At 44.9% G+C, this 24,630-nt stretch overlaps 1 protein-coding gene across 7 annotated transcripts in view; it reads right to left on the bottom strand.

Annotated features, from left to right (window-relative positions):
* The window catches only part of LRR (capping protein regulator and myosin 1 linker 1 leucine rich repeat protein), a 105,309-nt gene that overhangs the window by 20,741 nt on the left and 59,938 nt on the right, over positions 1–24,630 (bottom strand). For 2 of the 7 annotated variants that reach the window (XM_077647230.1, XM_077647226.1), the window contains 5 exons: positions 16,496–16,565; positions 14,821–14,880; positions 9,355–9,568; positions 8,840–9,129; positions 8,396–8,541 (listed from right to left, as the gene is read on the bottom strand). In XM_077647230.1, coding sequence (XP_077503356.1) covers positions 8,396–8,541; positions 8,840–9,129; positions 9,355–9,568; positions 14,821–14,880; positions 16,496–16,565 — 780 coding nt within the window. The remainder of the gene's footprint in view (positions 1–8,395; positions 8,542–8,839; positions 9,130–9,354; positions 9,569–14,820; positions 14,881–16,495; positions 16,566–24,630) is intronic. The other 5 variants (XM_077647231.1, XM_077647227.1, XM_077647234.1 and 2 more) reach the window with 3 other exon arrangements.

Raw genomic sequence — 24,630 nt, forward strand, 5'->3', positions numbered from 1 at the left:
AGATCATCACAAATGGTATGGCAGATATACGTTTCATGTTCCTGCAATTTTTTTTTACTTCTTTAAAAACATTTTTAGCTCAAACTGATAACGACAAAGAGTATATTTATTAAGCTATATTTTGATATATTACATATGAAAATTTTTTCCTGGGTGTGAAAAATTTACATCAAGGACAATTTAAACGCGACATTTTTTCATTTACTGTCAGAAAACAATTTCTAGCTCAAAAACTTTTTTAATTATAAATTCAAACTTTTGGTGGCTAGTTTATAAACAAACTGGAAACATTTCGCATGCTCCAGAATGTTTTTAATATTTTTCTCCAAGAGATATTGTGTTGTCAACACAAATTTTTCTCAATTTTAGACTTTTTTATGCGTTTGATGATCTTTTCGCAACACTCGCACCAAGAATTCTTGTTGAAATAAATGTCTTCAGAATATGCATTTTATTGCCATTATTTTCATGTAAATTTCGTTTTTTTACACCTCACATATTTTGCAGGAAAAAATGTCCTAGACCTATCAAAAACAGTCATATTTCCCATGGTAACAAAAGAGGTAAAGGGCTGTCTTCCAAGCAGACCTCTGGCACTAGGCGGCAGAGCTCATTTACAGTAGTTCCATGCGTCTCCCCGGAGACTTGTTCTCGTGAGAGGAGCAGCCAGCCCAGCCGCAAGAGTACCGCAGCGTCTTGTGGACTGCAATGAAGACTGCCCTGTTCCACCTTGCCCTTCCTGCCCCGCCACCACCTTTAGGCACCCGGATCTCGCCCATCTCCACGCACGTTTTCCTTCCGCGCGACACAGTCTGGGTGCCACTAAACCCAGCCTACAATGAACCATTCGGCATTATGCACCACACCAGAAATACTGCCACCCTGCTGCAGAATGGCCATGAAGAAGCTGCCAGTTTGGACTCTCTAGATAATATACCTAGAGTCCCAGACTGAGTGTCTCGCAGTGCAGCCCGATTTTGACAGCATACCGTCCACCGTTTCCAACTCCCCGCTGCCCCGTCTGCACCACCGGCGCGTTTTCAACTTTGAGTCTAGGCGCCCTCCTATGACTATGCCAAAAGTGCGGCCAAAGTGTAGCCACACATAAAAAAGGAGAATAAAGACAGCCCCAAGCTGTGGCATGTGACACCACAACACGGCAACTTGGTTCTGGTCTTGATACGTGTCACTTCTCCTTTTATTTTGTGCCCGAGACTTAAGCCTACACCACTAAGCACACCAAGTGCAATGCCAAACAGTTTTAACCATGCAAACATGCAGTGAATATGGAAACTAAACTGCACATGGAGCCAGAGAAGCAGAGTGTGCTCGCAATCTGCCTTGTGCAGTGAAAAGGCTGAAGAATGGGGGAACTGCAATGACTTCCACTTTCGAGGCACAGCATACCACAACGAGCCATGCACGCCTCACCACATGTCAGCGTTCAATGGGCAGCGTACCCAATTTGTGGTAAAGAAGGGAGCGCCAGCATCAAACCACATGCAAAAGCAGACAAACTGTTCAGGCAAATGCTTCATGTGGGCCCTGCTTGAGGCCGGATAAGTTTTCTGCAGTGTTTAACAGCGTAGGTTATGTGCAGTGATTTCATTTTGCCACTTCGAATCGGTACAGAAATGTTGGGCACTGATACAAACCGGCATACTCAGCACGAAATGCCCAATGGTGTTTACTGGAGGTTCATTATATCCCACTGTAGGAAAAATTTACTTCATAAAAACAAGATATCAAAACATAGGCTTCATTGAGAGCTTTCACGGGGAAGGCTATTCCTTCATTATAAAGGTTCTTTTGTTATAAACTATTCCGTTATAGTGAGCTTTAGCCATACACAATAAAATGGACTACAAAGAAAGACGTGCAACTTTCGAAGCACGTAACCTCAGGTGCAACTTGGCAACGAAAGGCGACCTTAATGTTCTTAATATTCTTGAAAGCACATTGATATTCCAGTGTACCTTTTTACTCTTTCAGCAAAAGCCTAATTGCTGTGTATGTGTATTGAGTGTGTGGCAAGAGATGGCGCCACCATCCCAGCGCCTGTGTGTGCGTGTATGAGTGCGTGGCACGAGACGGCGCCACCACCGGCAGAGCGCCCCCAGCAAGTGCTGTGTGTGTGTACGGCCAGCGCCGGCCCTGTGTAACGTGTAACCCAGGAGAATAAAGATTGCTGTTACGTTATCCCAAAACACAACAACTGGCGACGAGAATGGGATAGCGGGGACCCGGACGCAAGCGAAGACATCGCATCGTGATGCACGCAGGCAAGTGAACTTGCGCCAGTAGCCAGTGAAGTGAAGCACGCTTCGTTCCCGCGCAAACATGGCGACGTTTGGTCGAGTCGAAGAATACGACAACAAAGAGCCGTGGTCGTCATACACGGAACGGCTGGATGCGTTCTTCAATGCAAATGGCATCGAAGACGACGATAAGAAAAAGTGGGTATTTTTGTCGACGGTCGGCACAAGCACGTACGCGACGCTCCGTAGTTTGCTAGCGCCCGTAAAGCCTAAAGAAAAGAAGTTTACTGAACTCATGGCTATTCTCAAAAGCCACTTCAGCCCCGCTCCATCGGAAATAGCCGAAAGTTATCGCTTCCACACCAGAGTACAGCTCGAGAATGAAAGCGTCGCGGTGTTCGTCGCCGAGCTCCGGCAAATGGCGGAACACTGCAACTTCGGTACGGCGCTGAACCGCATGCTGAGAGACAGACTTGTGTGTGGAATTCGTGACAGAGCCGTGCAGCAACGGTTGTTAGTTGAGAAGAGCCTCACCCTAGATAAAGCGCTGGAGATTGCTAGAACGGCAGAGGCGGCGGAACTCAACGCAAACGAGCTGCGAAAGGGCCACGCGGACATACCGACTTCCCCGGTTCAAGAAGGCTCAGCGAATTATGTCAAGCACAAGAAAAAGCAGCACCTGCAAGGGCTCGGTGGCCAAAAAGGGCAAGACCCGAAGCCTAAAGGCAAAATCAAAACCGGACGCCAAGAGAAGTCCAGGCCGTGTGTACGCTGCGGATCCCGTGATCACAGGCCCCCGGAATGCAAGCACATCAACACAAGGTGTTACAAGTGCGACAAAGTAGGTCACCTGGCGAACTACTGTTTGTCTGGTGCTGAGAAAGGGAAGAAGTTGAGCGCAACTGCAGTGAATGCAGTACAGTCGACCGAGAAGCCACCTGAGTACTACCTGCATTCTTTGCGTGCACAGTCACCCCTGAAGCCAATCACAGTGACATTCATAGTCAATGGAGTGCCACTGGAAATGGAGTTGGATTCAGGTTCTCCCGTTTCGTTAATCTCAAAAGATACTTACCGGCAGCACCAAGGTGTTTTGCCGCAGCTTTCACGGACAGACATCAAGCTGAACTGCATACGTGGAACAATACCGGTGCAGGGAACGCTGGTGGTTGACGTATGTCTTGGCAAGACTACATGTCAGCAGACACTGCTTGTAGTAGCCTGCAAGAGCCCTAACCTGTGCGGCAGGGATTGGCTTACAGCATTTGACCTGCTACCACGCCAAGTAAATGCGACACAGCTCGAAAGCACCACTGAAGGGAAAGTGAAAGAAATGCTGCAGGAGTTTGAAGAGATCTTCAGACCAGGCTGCGGGACACTGAAAGGACCACAGGTGCATATCAACGTTCGACCGGATGCACAGCCACGATACTTCAGACCTCGCACGGTACCCTACGCACTTCGGGCCAAGGTTGAAAATGAACTTCAGCGTCTAGAACGTGAAAACATCATCACACCAGTGGACCATTCTGAGTGGGCTTCACCGATTGTACCAGTACTCAAAGCAGATGGCCAAAGTGTCAGGATTTGTGGAGACTATAAGATCGGTGTGAATCCAGCAGTGGTAACGACACAGTACCCATTGCCAAAAGTTGAAGACATATTCGCATCCTTGCAAGGCGGAGTCAAGTTTTCCAAGTTGGATTTCCGCGAAGCTTACAATCAGGTGCCTGTTGATGAAGAAACCAGTAAGCTACTGGTCATCAACACACACAAAGGTCTCTTTGCTTACAACCGTCTGGCATTTGGTGTTTCATCAGCACCTGCCCTCTTCCAGAGAAGAATGGAAGAAACCCTTCGTGACATCCCAGGCACATCAGTCTACTTAGACGATGTTTTGGTGACAGGAAGAACTGACGCAGAGCACCTTCAGAATCTGCGCAAAGTTCTGCAACGAGTCAAAGAGTCAGGGTTGAAGCTCAAACAGGAAAAGTGTGAGTTTTTCAAACCATCCCTCATTTACTTGGGCCACGAGATCAATGCCACTGGTCTTCAACCATCAAAGAAAAACACAGAAGCCATCATTGAAGCGCCCGAGCCCAAGGACGTTGGTGAGCTGAGATCCTTCATTGGACTCCTGTCATACTACGGAAAGTTTCTGCCGAACCTGTCCACACTACTAGCACCGTTGTATGCACTGCTTCACAAGAACAGTCACTGGAGGTGGACAGATGAAGAACGAAAAGCTTTTGTCAAAAGCAAGGAAGCCATCATGGAGGCAAAAGTGTTGGCACACTATGACCCATCTAAGGAGCTCGTGCTAGCCTGTGACGCTTCGCCGTATGGTGTAGGTGCGGTGCTTTCACATCGTGATAAAGGGGTTGAATTCCCACTAGCATTCGCATCTCGAACTCTCACACCTGCGGAGCGGAACTACTCACATCTGGAAAAGGAGGCACTAGCCATTATATTTGGTGTCACACGCTTCAGAGACTACTTGCTATGTCGCAGCTTTATCCTCATCACTGATCACAAGCCACTGGTCGGCATCTTCCGTGAAGATAAAGCAATTCCAGCCATGACTGCTTCACGTATCCAGCGTTGGGCACTCACACTTGGTGCCTACACGTATACTATTGAGCACCGACCTGGACGTCTCAATGGAAATGCAGATGCCATGAGCAGGCTACCACTGGCAGTGCTCTTTGCTGATCCACCTGAACCACCAGAGCTGGTGAATTCAGTCTCAAGCATGGAAAAACTGACAGTGTCAGTGAAGCAGCTTCAGCACTACACGAGTTGTGATCAAGCCCTAAGCCAAGTGCTGCGGTGGGTCAAGGACGGATGGCCACAAAGCACCCCGGACAAAGCCCTACAGCCATTCTGGCAAAGACGTGATGAGCTGAACACGTACAGAAATCTCTTGTACTGGGGTAACCGAATCGTGGTGCCTACTCCTGCCCAGAAGCATATCTTGGAACTGCTACATGAAACGCACCAGGGAGTGGTTGTCATGAAAGGCATGGCAAGGTCTTTGTTTTGGTGGCCTGGTATGGATGCTGAAATCGAAAAGTGCGCTCGACAGTGTACACAGTGTCTGCAGAATTCTCCAATGCCAGCAAAGTCTGAACCAGTGCCATGGCCTGAGCCGGGTGCATGCTGGGAACGTGTGCACCTGGACTATGCCGGACCATTTGAAGGTAAAATGCTCCTTGTACTTGTAGACGCCAAGTCAAAGTGGCTTGAAGTTATCATCGTGCCAAGTGCAACAGCGGAAAACACTGTAGAGCATTTGAGGGATATTTTTGCACGGTTTGGGCTGCCAAGGTGCATTGTAACAGACAATAAAACCCCATTTACTGGCCAAGCTTTCCAGGCATTCCTTTCGGAAAATGGCATTAAGCACCTACGGACAGCTCCTTTCCATCCAGCATCAAATGGTTTGGCTGAGAGAGCAGTTCGAACTGTAAAGGACGGCCTCAAGAAAACCACGGGTGGAGATCTCAAGCTCCGGCTAGCGAGATGGCTGCTTATGTACCGTAGAGCACCCCGCCCAAATGGAACGTCACCATCTGAGCTGATGTTGGCATACCCAATGAAAGCGAAGCTGGATCTTTGCATTCCTAGAAGGGAGAATGAGAGTGCACCCGAGCAGTTGCTGACAGAATCCAAGAGGCATTGCGGAGAGACGAAAAAGGGACCCAAATACAAGAAAGGTGACAAGGTTGCAGTTCGCAATTTCGGCAGAGGAGCTAAATGGTGGTTGGGCGAAGTTGATGAAACGAACGGAACTTCGATGGTAACGGTTTCAACCCCTCAAGGGAAAGTTCGCCGTCACAACAACCAAGTGAAAAAGCACTTGGCCACTCCAGCACCAAGTACAGCGGGTACACCTGCAAGCACCGAGGAAGACGTAGCCAGCACCGCAAGCACCTGGGAGGCTGCGGCGATGCCATCTGTGAGACGTTCAACTAGAACTGTTCGCAAGCCCCTACGTTACCGATAACCTTCTTAAGGAAGGAGGAGTGCTGTGTATGTGTATTGAGTGTGTGGCAAGAGATGGCGCCACCATCCCAGCGCCTGTGTGTGCGTGTTTGAGTGCGTGGCACGAGACGGCGCCACCACCGGCAGAGCGCCCCCAGCAAGTGCTGTGTGTGTGTACGGCCAGCGCCGGCCCTGTGTAACGTGTAACCCAGGAGAATAAAGATTGCTGTAACGTTATCCCAAAACACAACACTAATACACTTGACCCCAGAGTGCAATAAGTACTCCTGCATATAAACTGCTTGCATTTGTATGTCTTGCTCAAATGCTTATTCACCAAGCCACTGCAGAGTGCATATTGCCAGTTATGATGCCGATTTTGGCTCTAGTCGCTAGGCCTAGTTTCGAAGGTCAGCACCCATGGAGCACTTGCTTTGGCTGTTTGTTGGTTCTTACCATAGCGCAGATCCCGCAGCAATCGGTTTGCTTCCGCATCTAGACTTAGTCCCAACCTGTGCATTCCTAGGCGACACACCGAAGGCAGTACAGCCATCGTATGCCGAGCTCGTGAAGCGGTTGCCACTCATCGTCAGTGTATATTGGCGAGATCTAGTCATCAGGAGCTTCAGAATGTGCACAAAACTGTGGGCCCCTTCCTTCGGCATATTGGCAATAAGCGATTTTTCGGTGAAAATTTGATTTTTCAGACTGCTCGATTTTTCAGTTTTCATGGTCCCTAGAAAGTTAGAAAAACTTTATATGGTTTGGCTGGCAGATTTGATAATGTTAACTGCAGCTTGAACCCACTTTAACTGTAATGGTGCTGAATCTTGTTGGAGAGTAATGCTGAGCAACACAATATGCTAAAATATGTGTTCAGCTTAGGCTTGCGCAAATATTCGATAATTTCGAATGTTCAGTCGAACAGCAAAGCATTCAATTTGATTCAAATGTTTGGTATTTGAAATCTCAAAGCATTTTTCTCTAGAGAATAGCATTTCTGGAACACTTGCTTCGATTGGCTTCGGTTCAACGTAGCCCCTGTGGGGTGGCATTGTGCCATGCGACAGCGACAGTGAAAGCCCTGACCCCATGGACACTTCCTAGGCACACGCACCCGTGCACATGCTGGAAAAGGTCTACACATGCATGTAACAGCAGACATATGCGCAGTGCATGTGCCGAAACCGGCACAACGACGTACACTAATTGGAGGACACGTAGATTCCTTGACTTCCGCGGGATGAGTCTGAGCTGTCTGCAGCTGCCGCAGCCGCCCTTCTCCACTTGAAAATCGCTAATCAAGAGCAACAGCGCAAGCATGAGAGGGAACCAGCACAAGCCACATGGAGATAGGTGCCCCTTTCCAACACCTGACGCAGAGTAGTGCTGAGCGTACAATGCGCACGCGTCCATAAAGTCACTGTTTAGAAACAACAACCACTCAACGATGCAACTGCAGTTAGTACCAGCAGTTGGAGGTGCCATAAATATGTCCCACACCACACAAATAGGTAGCCTCCATGTACAGGTCGACTCTCCCAATAACTGATGGCCATTTTTCAAAAGGCAGATACAGCTCAAACGAGTGCGACAAAGCGTCAATGCACTTTTTTTTTTTATGTAATGGCCTTGCGTGCTAGAAAAATACACGATTGTGAAAATGCCCTTGTACCCTTAACCTTTTCTGTGCATCAGAAGTATCTTGTGGTGATGTGCAATTAGAGAGCAGCTGCTTAAACTCACGGGAGGATTAAGATACTTGGTAAACATGATCGCAAAACGTGCTGCCCATGCAGAAGAACTGCGCTAGTGCCACTAAGATCCAGTAGCATAAGCTGCCAAAGTATAAGAGCAGTGCCTATGTCGACAAGATCCAGCAGTAAAAGCAGCTGCAACACTTGGATTTGCTTAAAGAAACATCAATAACAACAAAATCTCTACACTAAAATGCAGAAATAACCCAAACAGCTGCATTGTAATAACACATTCCTAACTACTGTCACTGAGTTGTGAATATAATTTTTTTTCGTTTCCCAAAGTTGGGGGCCGACCTGTGGCGATGCATGAACTTGCTTGCAAATAAATAAAGAAAACTGGCGTTACATTCAAGTAAATACAGTATAATGAGGATGAGGTCTGTGGAGACGTACATTTCCTTTTGATGGAGCTCCTCCAGAGGTTCGCTTCCCTTGAAATGCCTTCATTTCTGCCAATATGACTGACCCAGGACCCACACCAAACTTCTCCATACCAGAAACCCTTGTTGTTTCCGACACTCTGACTTCAGTGACCATCTCTGCAAAAAAAATAAATAAAGAAGACACGTGAGAGATGCAAATCTCATTGCAAAAAGGTTTGCTTTAATTGATGTCTTAACAAACTTTCCCCACAAAACCAACTATGATGCTATGTACTAGAAAAAAAAGAAGGAGTGAAAAGCTACAAAACTACGGACAGCAAACTCATTTTTTTGGATACAAAAGACAATTATTGCAAACAATATAGTGACATCAAAAAATAAGAAGAAAGAGCTACATTTATGCTAACCTAATCAGAGCCCACACATTTGTGAATAACTTTTAGGACAAACTAACCTCCATTTTCTTTCTCATGGACATCTATGTCGTGCCTTGATTTCACAGACGTGTAAGCAGACATGGAAGAAGACATGATGCTGCTGACAGTGTCTTTTGATTCCTGTTTTGATTTCTGAACCACTACAGATTCTGATGATGATGATGAGGCTCGGCTGAACAAGCTGCTGATGCCTTTCATGAAGCTGCGCTTCTCAGTGTCCTTGGTGTCCGAGGGGGACTTTTCCAGGGGTTTTGATTCAGTAATAAGGATGGAACTGCTTGCAGATGTGCTGCTGTCACTCTTCAACCTGAGCATAACAAATACAAAGGTCAGAACTAACAACAATAGACCACAACCAATGTGAACATGCACTCAAAAGGTTACAAACTGTGCCAAAGCCGAGAGCAACTGGACAACGAATGGTCAACCAAATACACTGAAACAGCATGTTTTGGATGGTTATCCAAGCAGACTTAAGTAGCACAAATGTCTAGGACACTGGCGTATTAGTAGCTGCTTTTAGTTTCCTTACCCAGCATCTTCAGAGTCTGGAGAAAGCGTGGGTGTAGAGGTAGACGGGTGTCGCTTGAAGAAGCAGTCGAGCCCTTCAGAAAGGGGTGGCTCCCGGCTTTCCGGGGCCTGCAGGCACGGTCGCGTTGGTGCATGTGTCTTTGGTCGCTTGGGCCGTGCCTTGCCCAGGTGCTCCAGTTTCTCGGACGTTGGAGACAAGTTCGGCAGGCTATCTGCTGCATAGCCAGAGCACATGTAGGCTCACTGGGCTAGCTAAAGCACGAAGTAAAGACTCAGAAGTAAGGCAAGCAAAAAAACACATGGCTTGCAATAAAAAGTTAAGGAAATAAGAAAAGAACAATGTGCAAACAACACACCGACGTTACAAAGGACCATTTTTTGGCAATCACAGCTTCACGGTCACTGCCAGTACAAAAGAGTAGTCCCTACATTAAACACCTCAGCTCTTCGCACATGTAAATAGAAACTGCCTCTCCCAGCCAAGCACAGGAAAAAAAAAAATCATGCTTTAGATGCATTTTGAAATTGTTAATGACAAAAATTTTTCACCTCTGAGGCACACGTTACGCACATTAAAACTAGTCATAACATTTGAAGGAGTGGTGAATATTGTGCCTAAGGCATTACCGACAAAGGGCAGTGCAGTGTGAATTTTCAGTGCATGGCATGTAGCAGTAAGTCTACATGACATCATCCCCCACTTGCTGCACATCTCGTCCAGCATAGCTACGATGTTTCCAGTATGGTGGCTGTCAGCCATATGACGCGGGCTGAGCGTGAACCGCTGTATTTGAAAATTATTAGTTAGGAGATGGCAAGTGAAGCTCATGTAGCTTTCGTTCGCTCGTCTCTGGTAAACACATGTCTCTGTCCACATGTCCACATGTCTCTGGTAAAGGCAACAGCTGCAGTTTCATCTTCAAAAGCGTTGCTGAGCTCCATTTTTCACCTTCTTCCGTGTATCGTCATACATGCGCGGAACAAGCACCCGCAAAAGTGTAGAGCGCGATGGTAGGCGATAGTTTGGAACAGCAACTGCCAAAAGTTCTTTAAACCCGCGGTTTTCAATGACGTTGTAGGGCTGCAAATCAAGCGCCATCATGGTAGCGACGTTGCTATTTAGTGCTTGCGTCCTCTTTTCTGAAAGCGGCTCTGTCGGACGCACGAAGTCGGTCATGGTCAGCTGATCTTTCACCAGTACACCAGCAGCTGTCTTTCGATACTCTTTCATCTCGGCCACATGCAGTTTCAAATGGTTGACAAGCGGCGTTGCCGTACCTGTAGGCATTTCAAGCACTTTGCTGCAAGTCGTGCACTCGCTTTCCACAACCTAGGTTTGCCATGGCACGAATCAGAGTCAGACGTGCAGTCGCAGATATAGCCACAAAGAAGCTCACCAGCACAGTCTGCTACGGCATGGCCCAACATTTACGCATGGCTCTGGGCGCCGCCATGTTGCTATGTCTATGTCGATAGGTCTTGCGAACCGAAATGAATGCTGGTGCTCGCAATAGAATATTCGGCTAAATACGAATACTCGCGCCGGATCGAATATTTGAAACAACACGAAAACTGGGTTTTCGAAGCAAATACGAATACTAAAAATATAATATTCGAATTATATTAGAAAATTTCGAATATTCACACACCCCCTACTTACAATGGATTTCCGTTCATTTCTAATTCAATCACAGCACATGTATGATACATTCTGTGACTAACCAAAGGGGAGCTGCATGGCATTATGTGAGGTGTGCTCATATGAACGTTGCCAGTGGAAGCAGCGGAGCAGCAAATTTTGCGCAGTGTGTGGCAACCATGAATGTCACTTCAACCAAATTAACTGAGTGTACATTGCATGTGAAAGCACTTACCGAAAATTGCACGGCGATATGAGTGACTGGGCCAAATTTTTTGTTTCGTTGTACCGTGTGAAGTGGCCCCGAATAGTTGAGTGCTTCTTGTGCTCAGTGCAAAAACGTATGATATATTACATGACAAACGAGTATGACAAATATGCCATGTCATCAGAGGCTGCTAGCAGAGGCATGTAGTGTGGCACATTTAAAGACAAAACAAGGCTGCTCACAAAACAAAGAAAGCAGTGCCTTCATCAGCAATGCAAGCAGGATGCAAGGCAGACAAAGGTGTCTGGTGAAATAGATGAGCAACTTCAGCTGCAATGGATGTGAGACAAAACTTATATTTTTACCATGTCCCTTAGCAACACCTGAAGACAATGCACAGGCTGTGGTAAACTCCCTAACCACATTCTTGGCAAGTCGTGGCCCAATCAGCCCTCGTGTATCATTTTACTGCACCGTAAGCTCTGCGCTGCAGTGACCAGTATTGCATTTCAACACGATTCAGTGGAGTGATTTTGGCAGCAATTTTTTCTCCTCAGTGCATGAGAAGCAGTCGTGATTCAAAACCTTAAGCAGTTGCTTGCAATTCTGCACACATGGTTTTGTACAGGTTTATGTGGTGGCCATACAAGATGGTGATCGAAGCATACTTTCACACGAGTGGCATGTGGCACTGTTGTTAAAAAGTTTCTGCTTCATGTTTGTTTTGTTAAAAATGCTTCTTGCAGTTTGCGGGAAACCACAAATTTCGCTACGACAGCTGATGTAGCCACATCGCTTCACTGAGCCAAGCGTGCATTAACTAAAGGTGTCAAAATGAAACTAACACTTCCCACTGGTCCCAACGCTTCTTAACAAACTCAGTCCCTTCTCCAGAGGGCAGCTAAATGGTCAGCCTGAAACGTTGAGATATAGTTTTCAATCCTAAGTGGGTGCCAGAGTCTCCTCTATATGTCAGCGAGTGCTATTTTTATTTATATACCTATCTGTCTTCGTGAGGGTCATCACTTGTTAGCAAGCATCCTTGTCATTTCTATTTTTGTTTCCGTGAGGGCCTCCCTTCTGCTTTACAACCGGAGTGGCAGGTGCTCCTTTTGTTCTGTCGGCGGGCAAGTTTTGGGCACCACGCTCATTTGGCCCCTCGGCTGGGCATCCAATCTCAACAGATTTCTCCAGCATTCTTTGGAAAGCACGACTGTGTGCGTTATCTTGTGTGTGTGTGTTCGTGTTTATTCTGTGTTTGTGTTTTATGCACTTTTAAGCGCATGGCTGTCAATGACACTGAGACAAACAAGAACAGCGACAGTGCGGAGCAGATAACTTACAAGCAAGAAGTACAGTGAAACCTCGTTATAGCGAACAGGTAAAAAAATCGCTTCCACGCACAGCACAGCACAGAAGCATGCAGTGGCAGCAGGTCAAACACAAGCTAGCGTGGCTTTCCCACATTAAAGAGGCGTCGCATGAAAAAAAACGGACACCAAAACGAAAGCTATCACCGTTTTCACCATTTCCGCTTCGTGATAGTCGACGACACGAGCCCAGGATAGCTATTGGAAGTAGCCGACCATGTCGATGGTTCTGGGGAACCATCGACGAGTGCAAGAGAAGCAAACAGCCGCCGACCGCCTGATTACCAACTGTTCGCACCACTATATCTTCTGTGGCGTAAAGCGTGAATTGTGGTGTGAACGCTTGCTGCACCACCACCGGTCACCCATGTAGTGAGGCAGAGCCTGCCGCTTGCTATCCGAATGGGCCCAGCTTGGCACTCAGCAGTTCAATATATATGTTTTATGGCAAACTGTGTTCAATATAACCAATAATTTGCAATATCCGTATTCTTTATAGCGAGGTTTGACTGTAGCGTATACAGAGTGCTCAAGTGTGCAAACACGCAAGCGAGATGTGTAAACGTGTCAGCGCATTTTTTCACTCTGTGAATAATTTATCTTTGTAAATGTAGCCTTTATGTTTCTCTACCTTTGCATTTAATTGTCCATTAATTTGACAGTTTCTAACATATTTACAAATTCAACCAGACAGACTTCTATCAAAGATGTTGCCATTCATACTGGATATTGTGCTGTACTTCACTTCCAACCCGTGAGTGCGGAACAGTTGTGGCAGTGGCAACTCACAATGGCCACGAACCAAGATGTCAAGCTGCATAATTGTGCACACAACAGCATGCAGATGCAACCCTTAGCAAGCACTAAGGCATGTGTGCTCTTTCAGCATGCTGGTAAATGGTGCAATAAGAGAACTACAACTTCAATGATGTGAGAAGTGTGAGATAGCAATGTTCAGAAATGCCACAATGACTGACCGATGACCCAATCTTCAAATGAAAAAAGAATCTAAAACTGCTATTCATAACTTATGAATCTTTGAAAACTCAGAGGCTTCAAATAATAAAAGTACTGTGCTAGTTGAATTTAATAACAAACAGTACTTGCAAACAATTCGAAATTTTGAACATTTGCACACCGTTAAACGTGGCATCTTTCGATTCCTTCCCTCAGCAAAGACGGCACAACTTACTGAAAGCCCCTTGTATTTTGTTATAAAAAGCTAAATATAATTTGTGTAGTAGGATATAAGAATATAAAGCACTGAAAGTCATTAGAAAATAGAGCCTCTGCCTGCCATATAAGTAGGGCCCTTCGTTTTCGGGTGCTATTTTTTCCATAATCCCGGAGATAAAAATTGGGCATGATTTTTTTTCGTTAGCCTAAATTTGGGTGCAGATTGTGTTCAGAAAAAGTTCCATATTCAGGGTCTTTCAGGTCATTTTTTACAGAAAAAGACTACTCGCACTTGTTTTTGTGCTGGACAAAAAAATGGTGCATTTTGTGCTCATTACTTTCATAAACAACATCGAAATGGCAGTTTATACTAAAGCATCTTACCAAATCAAATATTTATTTTTTCTCATTTTTTTTTGCAATTATTTTGCCATGCTTGTTACCATCTCCTGTGCCACACTTCTGCACCATGTGAGACATGCCTGCTTTTGTGCACTGCAAAAACATTCAACATCACAGGGACCATTTTAAACTCACAAGAGTCTTGAACCAGGACATCGTTAGTGTGATACATTGATGCCAATGAGATATCTGGTCAGTGCTCGCATTTTGGTTTTTCATTTCCAAAACATATTTGTTGAACTTGTTAAACCGTGTCATGTATGACAGGAATTAAAAGAGCTGCGAACTGGGCGAGTTGGTATTGATTCATATTTGAACAGCGCAATAAAACAACGGGACACAACGAAGAAAGGACAGCACAGCGCTTGTGGTGTCCTTTCTTCGTTGTGTCCCGTTGTGTTATTGCGCTGTTCAAATATGAATTAAAAGAGGTTTAAAATCATCCTTTAACTAAAAACACCCCCTTGTGGAATAGCACAACATATCCACTAATTTTCATGTGGTATCTTCAGGTTTGTGCACTGGAAAGCTACGTACTCTCGAAGGTGCATTTTCGGGGAAAAAAAAAAATCGGGCTTAATCTGCTTACTGTGGATGAATCGGGAAAAGCGAAGGGGTCTACATAAAAGTTGTCTGCACATACATTTTGCCCTTTTTCTCACTGCAACTTACTTTCTGATCCTTTCGGTAGAAGGTCAGGAATGTCATCAGCTGCGATTCCTTCCACACTATCTGCGAAGCAGAGTTGACGACAATCAATCCACACCAAAAGAAGCAGCACTACAGCACAGAGTAAGGAGGACGTAGGTGAACTGTCACGAATGAATGCCACATGATAGTATGAGCCCCCTGCCTCAGATGCCATCATCAGTAAGATTAAGAGGAAACTGCAAGTGCATGCTGAAACATATCAGTGCACCAACAGGCGCCACGGCACCTGGTGTCAAGACCAATACAGTGTATGTATTTGTGTTTCCTGTGCAATCTGAGTGTGCTTTTTTTTTTTTTCTGTCCTATGTGCTACATTGTATATACGATATCTGCATCAGCAACTGCCCAGGTTGCTTAAGGAGCAACTATACATCAAGCATGGCTTGTTGGCACTGCATCACTATGCAGCCTGCAAAACCACTGTTTAACTGGTATCACAGTGAGGCAAGAAACAATGGCATGATTTAGACAGCTGAAGTGCTCTCACCACATCATTCTAAAACAATGCTGACCTGTGCTCAATGCATGATAGCTGCCTCACCTTACTGCCACCTCACACGAATATCACCCAAAACAAAGAGGTGAAGTCTTGTGCAAACTAAAAAGTTACAAAGCACACACATGTGTCATGCATTGGTCTTTTCACCAGACACTGATGTCTTAGGGGTGCCCCAATGCAGTTCAGCATTTGCCTGCAAAGGGTCTCTCATTTCCCTCATGACAGCAGATTCTGCACCATTTGATGAGGTGTTCAAAGCTTTTTCTGCATGGCTAGTATGCAACACGAAGTGTAAGGTTGTGTGCAAGTAATGCTTGGATGTTTCTGATCCTCTCTGAAAATGCACGCACTTACCACACCCCAGGCAGTGCAGTGCGTTCTGAATACCACATGCACATTATCACATTTCACCTGTTGATGAAAGTACACAATGCAGACCATGCCTTCTTCTAATTTGTGTTCTTGAGCCTGGACTCAAAGGCCTAGTGAGAGATGTAACTGCAAGCAGAGTTGGACAGCCAAGAATGGTGAGCCAGGCTAGTCAATACGGATCCCTTACAGAATACAATACAGCAAACAAGATGGGACGAAGAAGTGGCACACACAGCACATCAGCAGTGTGGGTACCACTTCTTATTTCATCCCATCTTGAGCGCTGTATTGTCTTCTGTAACTGGACTGCCAGCTTATTTCAAGCAAAAGGAACACTGAAGGAGCCTGGTGAAAGACATGCTGCCATTCATATGCCATAGCAAGGTCCCAGCACTGCTCTGGGCATTGGTAGGCATTGCATGGCAAGGCACTGCTCTCAACTGCTTGTCCCAGGGCTTGCATTATAAAAAAATCCTTTTCATGTGACTGCACTTCGCTCTCATGATCTGTCATGTTGACTGGACAGTCCTCACTGTAGCCAATAGCTAAAGACTAAAAGAAATGGACGAAAACTGAGCTATATGGGTTAAAGCACAGCATGGAATGAAACACAAAAGCAAAGAGAAGAAAACACACTTGATGCTACTGCCAAGCACTCAAGAGCATAAGCTTAGCGTTGCACTAACACGACTAGCACCTGCACTCTCACAGAGCAAAGCAGCCAGCACGCAGCAATACAGAAGCCAGGGCTCAGCAATAACTCACCTACAACCGACTGAGGCCTCAACTTTCTGCAGTTAATGCTTTTTCGCTTGATTGGAAGCTTGGGTGTTGCCTGCAAGACAAATATTAAACAGTTTAACTCCAAATTCCAAATGAATCTCTGACCCACAATCAAGAAATTTCAAGTAAGAGCTTGATAAGAACACAAACAGTAGTAACCTGCAGCATACTGAAGCCTATAAAGATGAGGTCCTGTTATGAAAACGGCTGTAAAGTTCACAAGCATTACCTTACTTCAGTTGCTACGAGAACTTCTATGTCTACAAATAGCAGCGTGGCTGGTGTGGCTGTTGCATAATTTAGCAAACAACTGCTACCTAAAACTAGCCTACATATATTCCTAAAGACATTCTGGTTTCTGCTTGAGCCAGTTTCCTCTTAGCTGTTTACAGGCTCCCTTCAAGGTCTAGCCCTATTTCGCCCACATTATACTTTAAGATGTCATAGTTTCAGCATGTTTAGCAATTCCTATTTCTGTTCAAGCTGCCTTGTCTGTGCGCATTTCTTAACAAGGACCTTTGTTTTGGGGGAGAGTTTGCCACCTGGCTATCCTACTTCCTACTCCAAGAGCATGCTCAACAATTACCATGGTCAGGCTAACAGGAACACTGCCAGGATATTTGTAGTGCGGCAGTGCATGGGGGAGGGGAAAGAGTAAGGTACTTGGTGAATTTTTGGCCAGCATGATACCGCCGTGGTAGTGCTCCTCAAAAGATTGTTGAGCATTTGCTCACCAGCTGCAATTAAATGCAAGAACTTAAGCACCCGGCATATTTCAATGTGGCACCTGCCACATTGAATTCAATGTGGCACCCTTACTGCAATATTGTTGACCTACTTCTTCATCAGAGCTTTCGTTTCTTCTTGTCACAAATCTGGATTAATTCTAGACCTCACTATCCTGCAGTTATTACACCTGACAACGCGAAACTCCTCTACATTTTGTACAATGTCAGGATTTGCCCTCAACATCAAACCGATTTCAAATTTAGTCAATGTATTAGGTTTTTCAATGCTCATTTCCTGCTCTTGCATATCAAAAGGACATAATTATATCATTAGTCCTCCTCTTCTATTCCTGAAGCCTGTGCCATAACTTCCAACTGCCATTCACTTGATAGCTTCATCTCTACTTTTTTAATAAAGTAGCCCATAAAAACAATGTTCTACGTTGCTGCTTTCATCTTTACCAGTTCGAATTTTTTCATTGACTGGAACCCATTCCACAAATACCCAGGTGTGACGATGATACAAGACAAAAAAAAAGAAACACCAGCTATGCACCATTTATTCCTAAAACTAAAAGCTTGCATAGGTGCGACACTCTTGCACCTAGGAAAAAATTGGAACTTGTTTTTAAATGGCTGCTAATGAGCCATGAGTAAGGTTGAAATTTATGCTGCTCATGAACAGGATATTTTTTCATACTTACAAGGTTCAACCAAGCCAACTGCTGCAGTGTGAAGCAGAGAGGAAGTCAACAAATAAAAGTTGAGAACACTACACAAGTGCTATGAACAGGCATGAGTGAAATGCCACAACTAGGTGCTATAATAATAGTGAAATGTCATATTTTTCACATGATGAAACCCATATATAATGGTAAAAAAATCATCAAATCTGTCTCTTATCAAAGTATTGTTCCAAAGATTCAGTACTTATCACTATAAAGTAAAAAATGCTGACAGATTTTTATTCCATGCCTTAATTAAGGTAAGAACTTAGTGACCATTATTATTTATTTAGAAGTGTTCTGTGATCATTTCAGATTAATACACATGCACACATTAAAAAAAAACATTGCTAGGACAATTATCGAATTCAATAATACAGACAGAACATGTCTAAGTGTATAGAGAGGACACCTTCATGAGCCAGGGTAATGGCAGAAAAGTGCAATGCAGAAAATGGCTATAGTTTTCAAGAAAGTTGGTGAGTTATCAATAAATAAACTGTAAAGTGTGAGATTTGAAGTCCAAAAGTGACACATGGGCTATGAGGGACACTGTAGTGAAGGGCCCCAAATTAATTTAGACCATCAGATGTTCTTTGACGTGCACAGACATTGCACACCACATGGGCATTTTTATATGTCACCTCCAACGAAATAAGACTGCCGCAGCCAGGACTGAACCCGCGACCTTGTGATCAGTAGCTAAATGCCAGAGGACCTGAGCCACTAAGGCAGGTGTCAGTTTCTAATATAGGCAATGCAACTGAAAACAAATTACATTCAGCTACTCCCTGAGGTATGTGGACTTGACAGCTGGCAAGCATTTCCCTTTTTAGAAGAGTAACATAGAAAGCAGCTCCAGATAGCCACAGTTCCACTCTCCACCCCCCCACCCCCCCCCACCCCCCCTACCCCTCACAGACACATAGAAATATCCAAGACAGTATTAAATGTGCATGTTGTATTTGAAAACTACCAATTCCTTTGCAATTATTTATTTGGACAAAAAACAATTCCTGTCATTGTACTCCCGTATATGTATGTTCCCTTGAATTGTGACTATTCTCGGATAGCTACGGAGGAGCATGAGATAGGTGAGCAGAGAAAACAAATGTTCTATTGCATCTCTATTTTATATTTTAAATATGTTCAATAACCCTCTGTTCACTTAAGCAGGTCATAAAAGAGCACTGTGTGAATCATGTCACAAAATGAGTCACAAGAAACAATTTATATCAGGCTTTGAGAACAGTAAAATATTACTCATTGGGTCAGATAGACTACTGAAAGAAAAATTTCGCTATGAGCAGAATTTGTCACTTCACTTTAAAAAAAACAGCCTTTAGCGTTTTCCAGTAATTACTGCAGTAGTGGTAGAACAGTGAATTGGAAACCTTACACAGTTTCTGCTCAAGTTATTTGACAGACTTGCAAGCAACAAATCAAGTATAGGTGTCATAAAATTTGCTAAATGGTGTTACCCTTTGTCATTAGATTAAGTGTGTTCTAACCTTAAGTAAACCTTTACTCAAAGTTGTGAAAATAGAAAAAAATTTCAAGAAAATAAAGTTTTGAAATAAGCAAAGTACCAAATTTTTCAGGGTGCTGATCATGTATTGTAATAATTTAAATCTTTTTATTTTATTTTACAACAAAAAGTCCACTACGTTAAGTAAAAAGAGTGCAACTGTGCCCTGTAACGACACGGTGGCACAAGAAACATGGCCAACAATGAGAAGCTTGCATGCTTTGAGCATCAAGGTTGGCGCGTAAGAAGGTCCTTTTTTGTAACTTGGCGAGTGTTCAATAACTTGCTATTATGTTCCCCCTCTCACAGGATTCCGTCAAACATTCAACCCTGAAGCGGTATGTTCTGAAGCATCCATGAACTAACCCACACATCGCAAGGAAGCTTTACCAATGCTCCAAACGCATAGATCGCAGTGGTACATTGATACTGATACAACGCAGCACATGACAAGCATGCTTGCAGCTGTCGATATTCCCAAACAGAGAGCACCCCTGAGACCCTGCAGAACGCATTCTCCCTTCCTGTTCCCAGTAGCCGGGGGCGTCCGCTCCCCAGCCATCCCCCCGTTCACAGGCACCGGCGTCCAAGCGGTCCCGGCCCGAGCTGCATGGATGTGCTCATCAGCATAGCTGTTGCTTACTGTCACGTGACTCCGTTCCGCAGTTTTAGGCCAGCTGCAGCAAAGTTTCGTTTTTCTCAATGTATTCAGCCGCCACTACCGCGTTACTGGTGTTACTGCGTGGCTGTGATTCAGCCCCGTCTCGTTGTGTTGTAACGATATTGGTGTCACCACAGATTGCATGCTTCGTGCATGCTGTGCTTCGCCAAGTGACATCACTACCCAACACATCTTGCGTAGGGGTGAAGGTCGGCATTACATGAAGCGTGGAAAGAAGAAAACTGTGGTGGCATGTGAGAAGTACCTTCCACTTGCAGTGTGAGGAGTATGGAACAAGAGGGAGCCTTTTCCACACTCCGCACACTGTTAGTGCAGCTTTTAAGGCCACCCCGGCGGCAGATAAAATGAACAAATTTTTGTAGCCCAAAGTGAATAAAAACTTAAGCATGCGCCTTCCTTTGTAGAATATCTGAGACCACACTCTTTGTTACGCAGGTGGACATATTTAAGCTGTTTTCGGTTAGGGCATACTGCCGCTTTGCACATAGCTTCCCCCCCCAGTCCCGTGAGGTACGCCTTAATGACAGGCATGCACCACTAGAAAAATTACAAAGGCAGAAAAAAGTATAATCATGCTAGGTGGCAGCTGTTGGGAAAGGAATAAAAATTCCCATCTCACTGTATCCAATCACAACTGCTGCTTGCAAGCCCTTCCACTCTTCCTGTACACATGCCTGCTTGTCACTAATAACTCAGAAGCTTAGTGCTGTGTTGTCATTTTGAAGTTTGCCCTTTGTAGTTCTACGCTGCCATATGATCCCTGTAAACTACTTCTGAAACAACGAAAGTAATATTATGGTACAGAGCCCCATGTTCCAGATGTAAAAGCTCTAGTGGCCGAATAACTAAGGAACTTGAATCACACACAAGCAGCACAACTTATCATGCAATCACTGTAAGTATCATCATGTGCCACTATCATCATAGCTATCATAGGCTGACAGCAAGTGTCTGCAGTGTTGCACAGTAAAGCAGCTGTGTAAGACAGTTGATTTCCATCAAAATGACCCTCATGAGACCACGATGACTGACTGATATAACCAGTGAGATAAATTAAGAAAATGTATGAAAAAAAAAAGGCCTTTAGCTAAATGCCACCATAACTTTACAAATGACCAAAAATTTGAAGCTGCTTTCTGTGCGTAAAATTCGCACAAGGTGGCATACAGAGCAAGGTGCCGGTACAATTTAAGGCCTCTTCAGCTATTACCTCACACAAAATGAACTTGCTACAGTTAAATCTAGTGGCCACCACTGCTGTGCCAATCCACAAAAGGCATATCTCAGTAAAGTCCATTCCGCTGTCGTCACTGCTAGTCATACTACTATTTTGTCAAAGACAAAATAGTATGACCAGCAGTGAAAATAACAGTGAAAACAGTACCAGTGAAAATAATAGCAGTGAAAATAGTACGAAGACAAGTCCTCTTGTCGAAACGGTTGAAAGCACCCTGAGGTTTTCCCTACCTTGCTCGCTTTGTGATGATTTTGTCACATGGTCACTCATAATCACTGTGAACATTATGTCACACTATTGTACTATACTGCCAAAGTAAATGAGATTCTTGTGCCACCATATGAAACCAAAGCCACACTGATGCCCTGCATTGCTCCGTGTGTTGCTAGCTAGCACTTTGGTCATTTGGCCATTTTTATTCTCTTTCAGTAACACCCACAACGTAAAACAGACAGGAGTGCTAACCCTGGCATACCTTAATGCATTCGGCAGGTGCAATAATGCCTCACCGATGTTATGCACACAGTGTCGCACTATACTCTCTCCCTTAGCTCACCAATATGCCTTTGTGCAGGCTTTTCCTATTTTCCCTACCCTCCTCACAGGCATGACCACATCAATGCGTCACCTGTCAACACTGACGTGAAGCAAAATGCCAGGGCGAACAGCCCGCAACGAGAAATGATGAAAAGCTGCATCATAAGCTGTGGTAATATTGAAATTTCCTGCGTGTCACCTTCTAATCGCTTCCTGCGAGAGCTTCAACTCCTGGTCGGCCTCAACTGCCCTAAAGTGCAAGAGTTGGAGCGAGACCGTAGCTATTGTGCCAGTTTAAATGGCTTTTAATGAAACACCACACAAAACAAGACTGGAAGAACAGAATGAACAGATGCAAAATGTGTTGTTTACATGTGAAGCGTGCAGATAGATCCCAGAGCCAGCACAACGTGATAGTGGAGTTGCAACAAGCAGATGACAAAATTTAATGCATGCGCACACTTGCAAACGGAGGAAAAAAAATGATGGCGGCTCAACTCGGTTAAGTCCGGATATGCGTAGCGAAAGCTACATTTAGCTTGTTCTGCTAACTAGCAGCTTCTTCTCCCAAGGTGTTCCCGCAAGCGAGTGCAACGCGCTCCGCTGTGCAGCACAGCTGTTACACACGACGAGGAGGCAGAAGACGTCATGAGCTGGCGCAGCTGGCGAAAGATGGCGGCGGAAAAGCGGCGGTGACCGTGTGTGACAGAACACCTATGGCTCGGTGCAACTCGTTGCCATGGTTGCGGCGCATGCGCAGCAGTGATTAGCGACTCTTACCCGAAATGCACCACTGACTAGGCTAGTGTAGTGTAGGACTGCCTGGAACCTCCAGGAGACAGCAAGGCAGGAGCACTCTACCAGGGCCAATGATGACGACGAGTTGGCTAGCTCATTTGTAACAAGTGGGCACCACTCTGTTGTCCCAAAGACCCAATCCAGACGCCATCTATCAGCTGCCACCAAGCTTTCTCCAATGAAGCACCGCTCATCCACTCTTATCAACAGTGTTGGTGCTCCTGTCTATTGTACTTCGTGGCCACACTTAAAAGTCATGCACCATACGCGTGGCAAGGTTGAACCATGTAGCATGATCGCACGACTACAGTGAAGCCCATGGCGTGTTGTACTGCACGTCTGTTGCAAAAGTTTACAGCCCATCGCGCCATTCATCCAGACAGCATGGTGGACTGTAAACTTTTGCAACAGATGGTACATTCTGCGTCTACATCAAAGGCCGCAATGAAAATGATGGCAATGCACTGTCAGCAGTAGTAAGCGTAGCTCCCACAGAAATAAGATTTTTTCTAAGGCAGGAGAGTACTGCGCATGTTAAGAATTTGTTTGCTAATTAATTTGTACTCAGCCAGAAAAGAATGGAGGTCAAAAGTAAAGAAAATTTTTTTTTGCCTGTGTAACACCTTCTCCCCTTTGTGTACTTGAGCCATCAGTGAACAGTGTGACAAGCGACACCACATGAGCAGAGCAGATGACAGCAGCAGGAGATGAAAACGGTTTGATGAATGGTGAACGTATGTGGCATGCCACCAATTTTTCACATGTACTCCACTGTTAAAAGTTTATGGAAGGCATTATCAACAAAATAATTTTATTTCATCATACTCTTTCCATGCATTTATTAATAGATATATACAGCTTAATTGCCATCTTGCCAAATACATAATGCACCTATAAATTTCAAGCAGTACGCTTTGGATGAGAAAACAATAAAATTTCTTCAACAGAGTTGCCTTCCACAACCCTTTTACGGTGGGTATACAGTTAGAGAAAAGGTGGGACAGTTCAAGCTACAAACAAAGCTCCGCAGCCGCGGCAGCTTGAAAAGGTGGCTTTGAACCATCCCCCCCCCCATACCACTACAGGAAACGTGGCCGCTGCTGTGGACATTGTCTCGGTGTCATGCATGTTTTTGTTGAAAAAGCTCCCTCCTGAACACACTTACTGAAATTAGGAGTCAGATGAAGCAGCCAATCGGGTTCAGTTACACAACCTGTTTCCGTTTTATTGTACTAGAGTAGAACCCCAATGATATGAATTTCACAGGTCGCAAAGAATAATTGTATATCTGAAATTTCGTATCATCCAAAACAAACAAAATCGGTATGCAGAAGCATGGGAAATGCATTCACGCAAATGTGTTCATGGCTGGCGGGATTTATTTACAGGCCGTGGCAGCCACAGCTTAGTACTTGCAGTGCATACAGTGTGACTGGAGAACGTGATGTGAGCAATGCATGGACCACGCACCCAAACTCGCAGTGTCAACAATGTGTGAGCCACGTGCCCGCACATCTCCTGGTGAGTTCCGCATGACTAGTGATTGCGGCGTTGGCGATGTACCAGCAGCACTTACTGCTCAAGACGTAGTCATGGTTCATGAGTTCGAATCATCCGTAATGGTGTGGGAGAGTGTTCGGAACACAAAATATTCTGCACATCGTAACACAATGCACTCCGACCAGGGAATTTGTGGGAGAGTGTTCGGAACACGAAATATTCTGCACATTGTAACACAATGCACTCCGACCAGGGAATTTGAATTCGTGTCATCCCAAAACCCGTACCAACCACGTTCGTATCATCGAGGTTCTACTGCAGCTATTTTAGCTGCAAACTGGCAGGTCTGTTTCGCATCCAACAGTGCAGCAGCCACATTTAT

This window comes from Amblyomma americanum, chromosome 1, assembly GCF_052857255.1.
Source record: "Amblyomma americanum isolate KBUSLIRL-KWMA chromosome 1, ASM5285725v1, whole genome shotgun sequence".
Taxonomy (NCBI): Eukaryota; Metazoa; Arthropoda; class Arachnida; order Ixodida; family Ixodidae; genus Amblyomma; species Amblyomma americanum.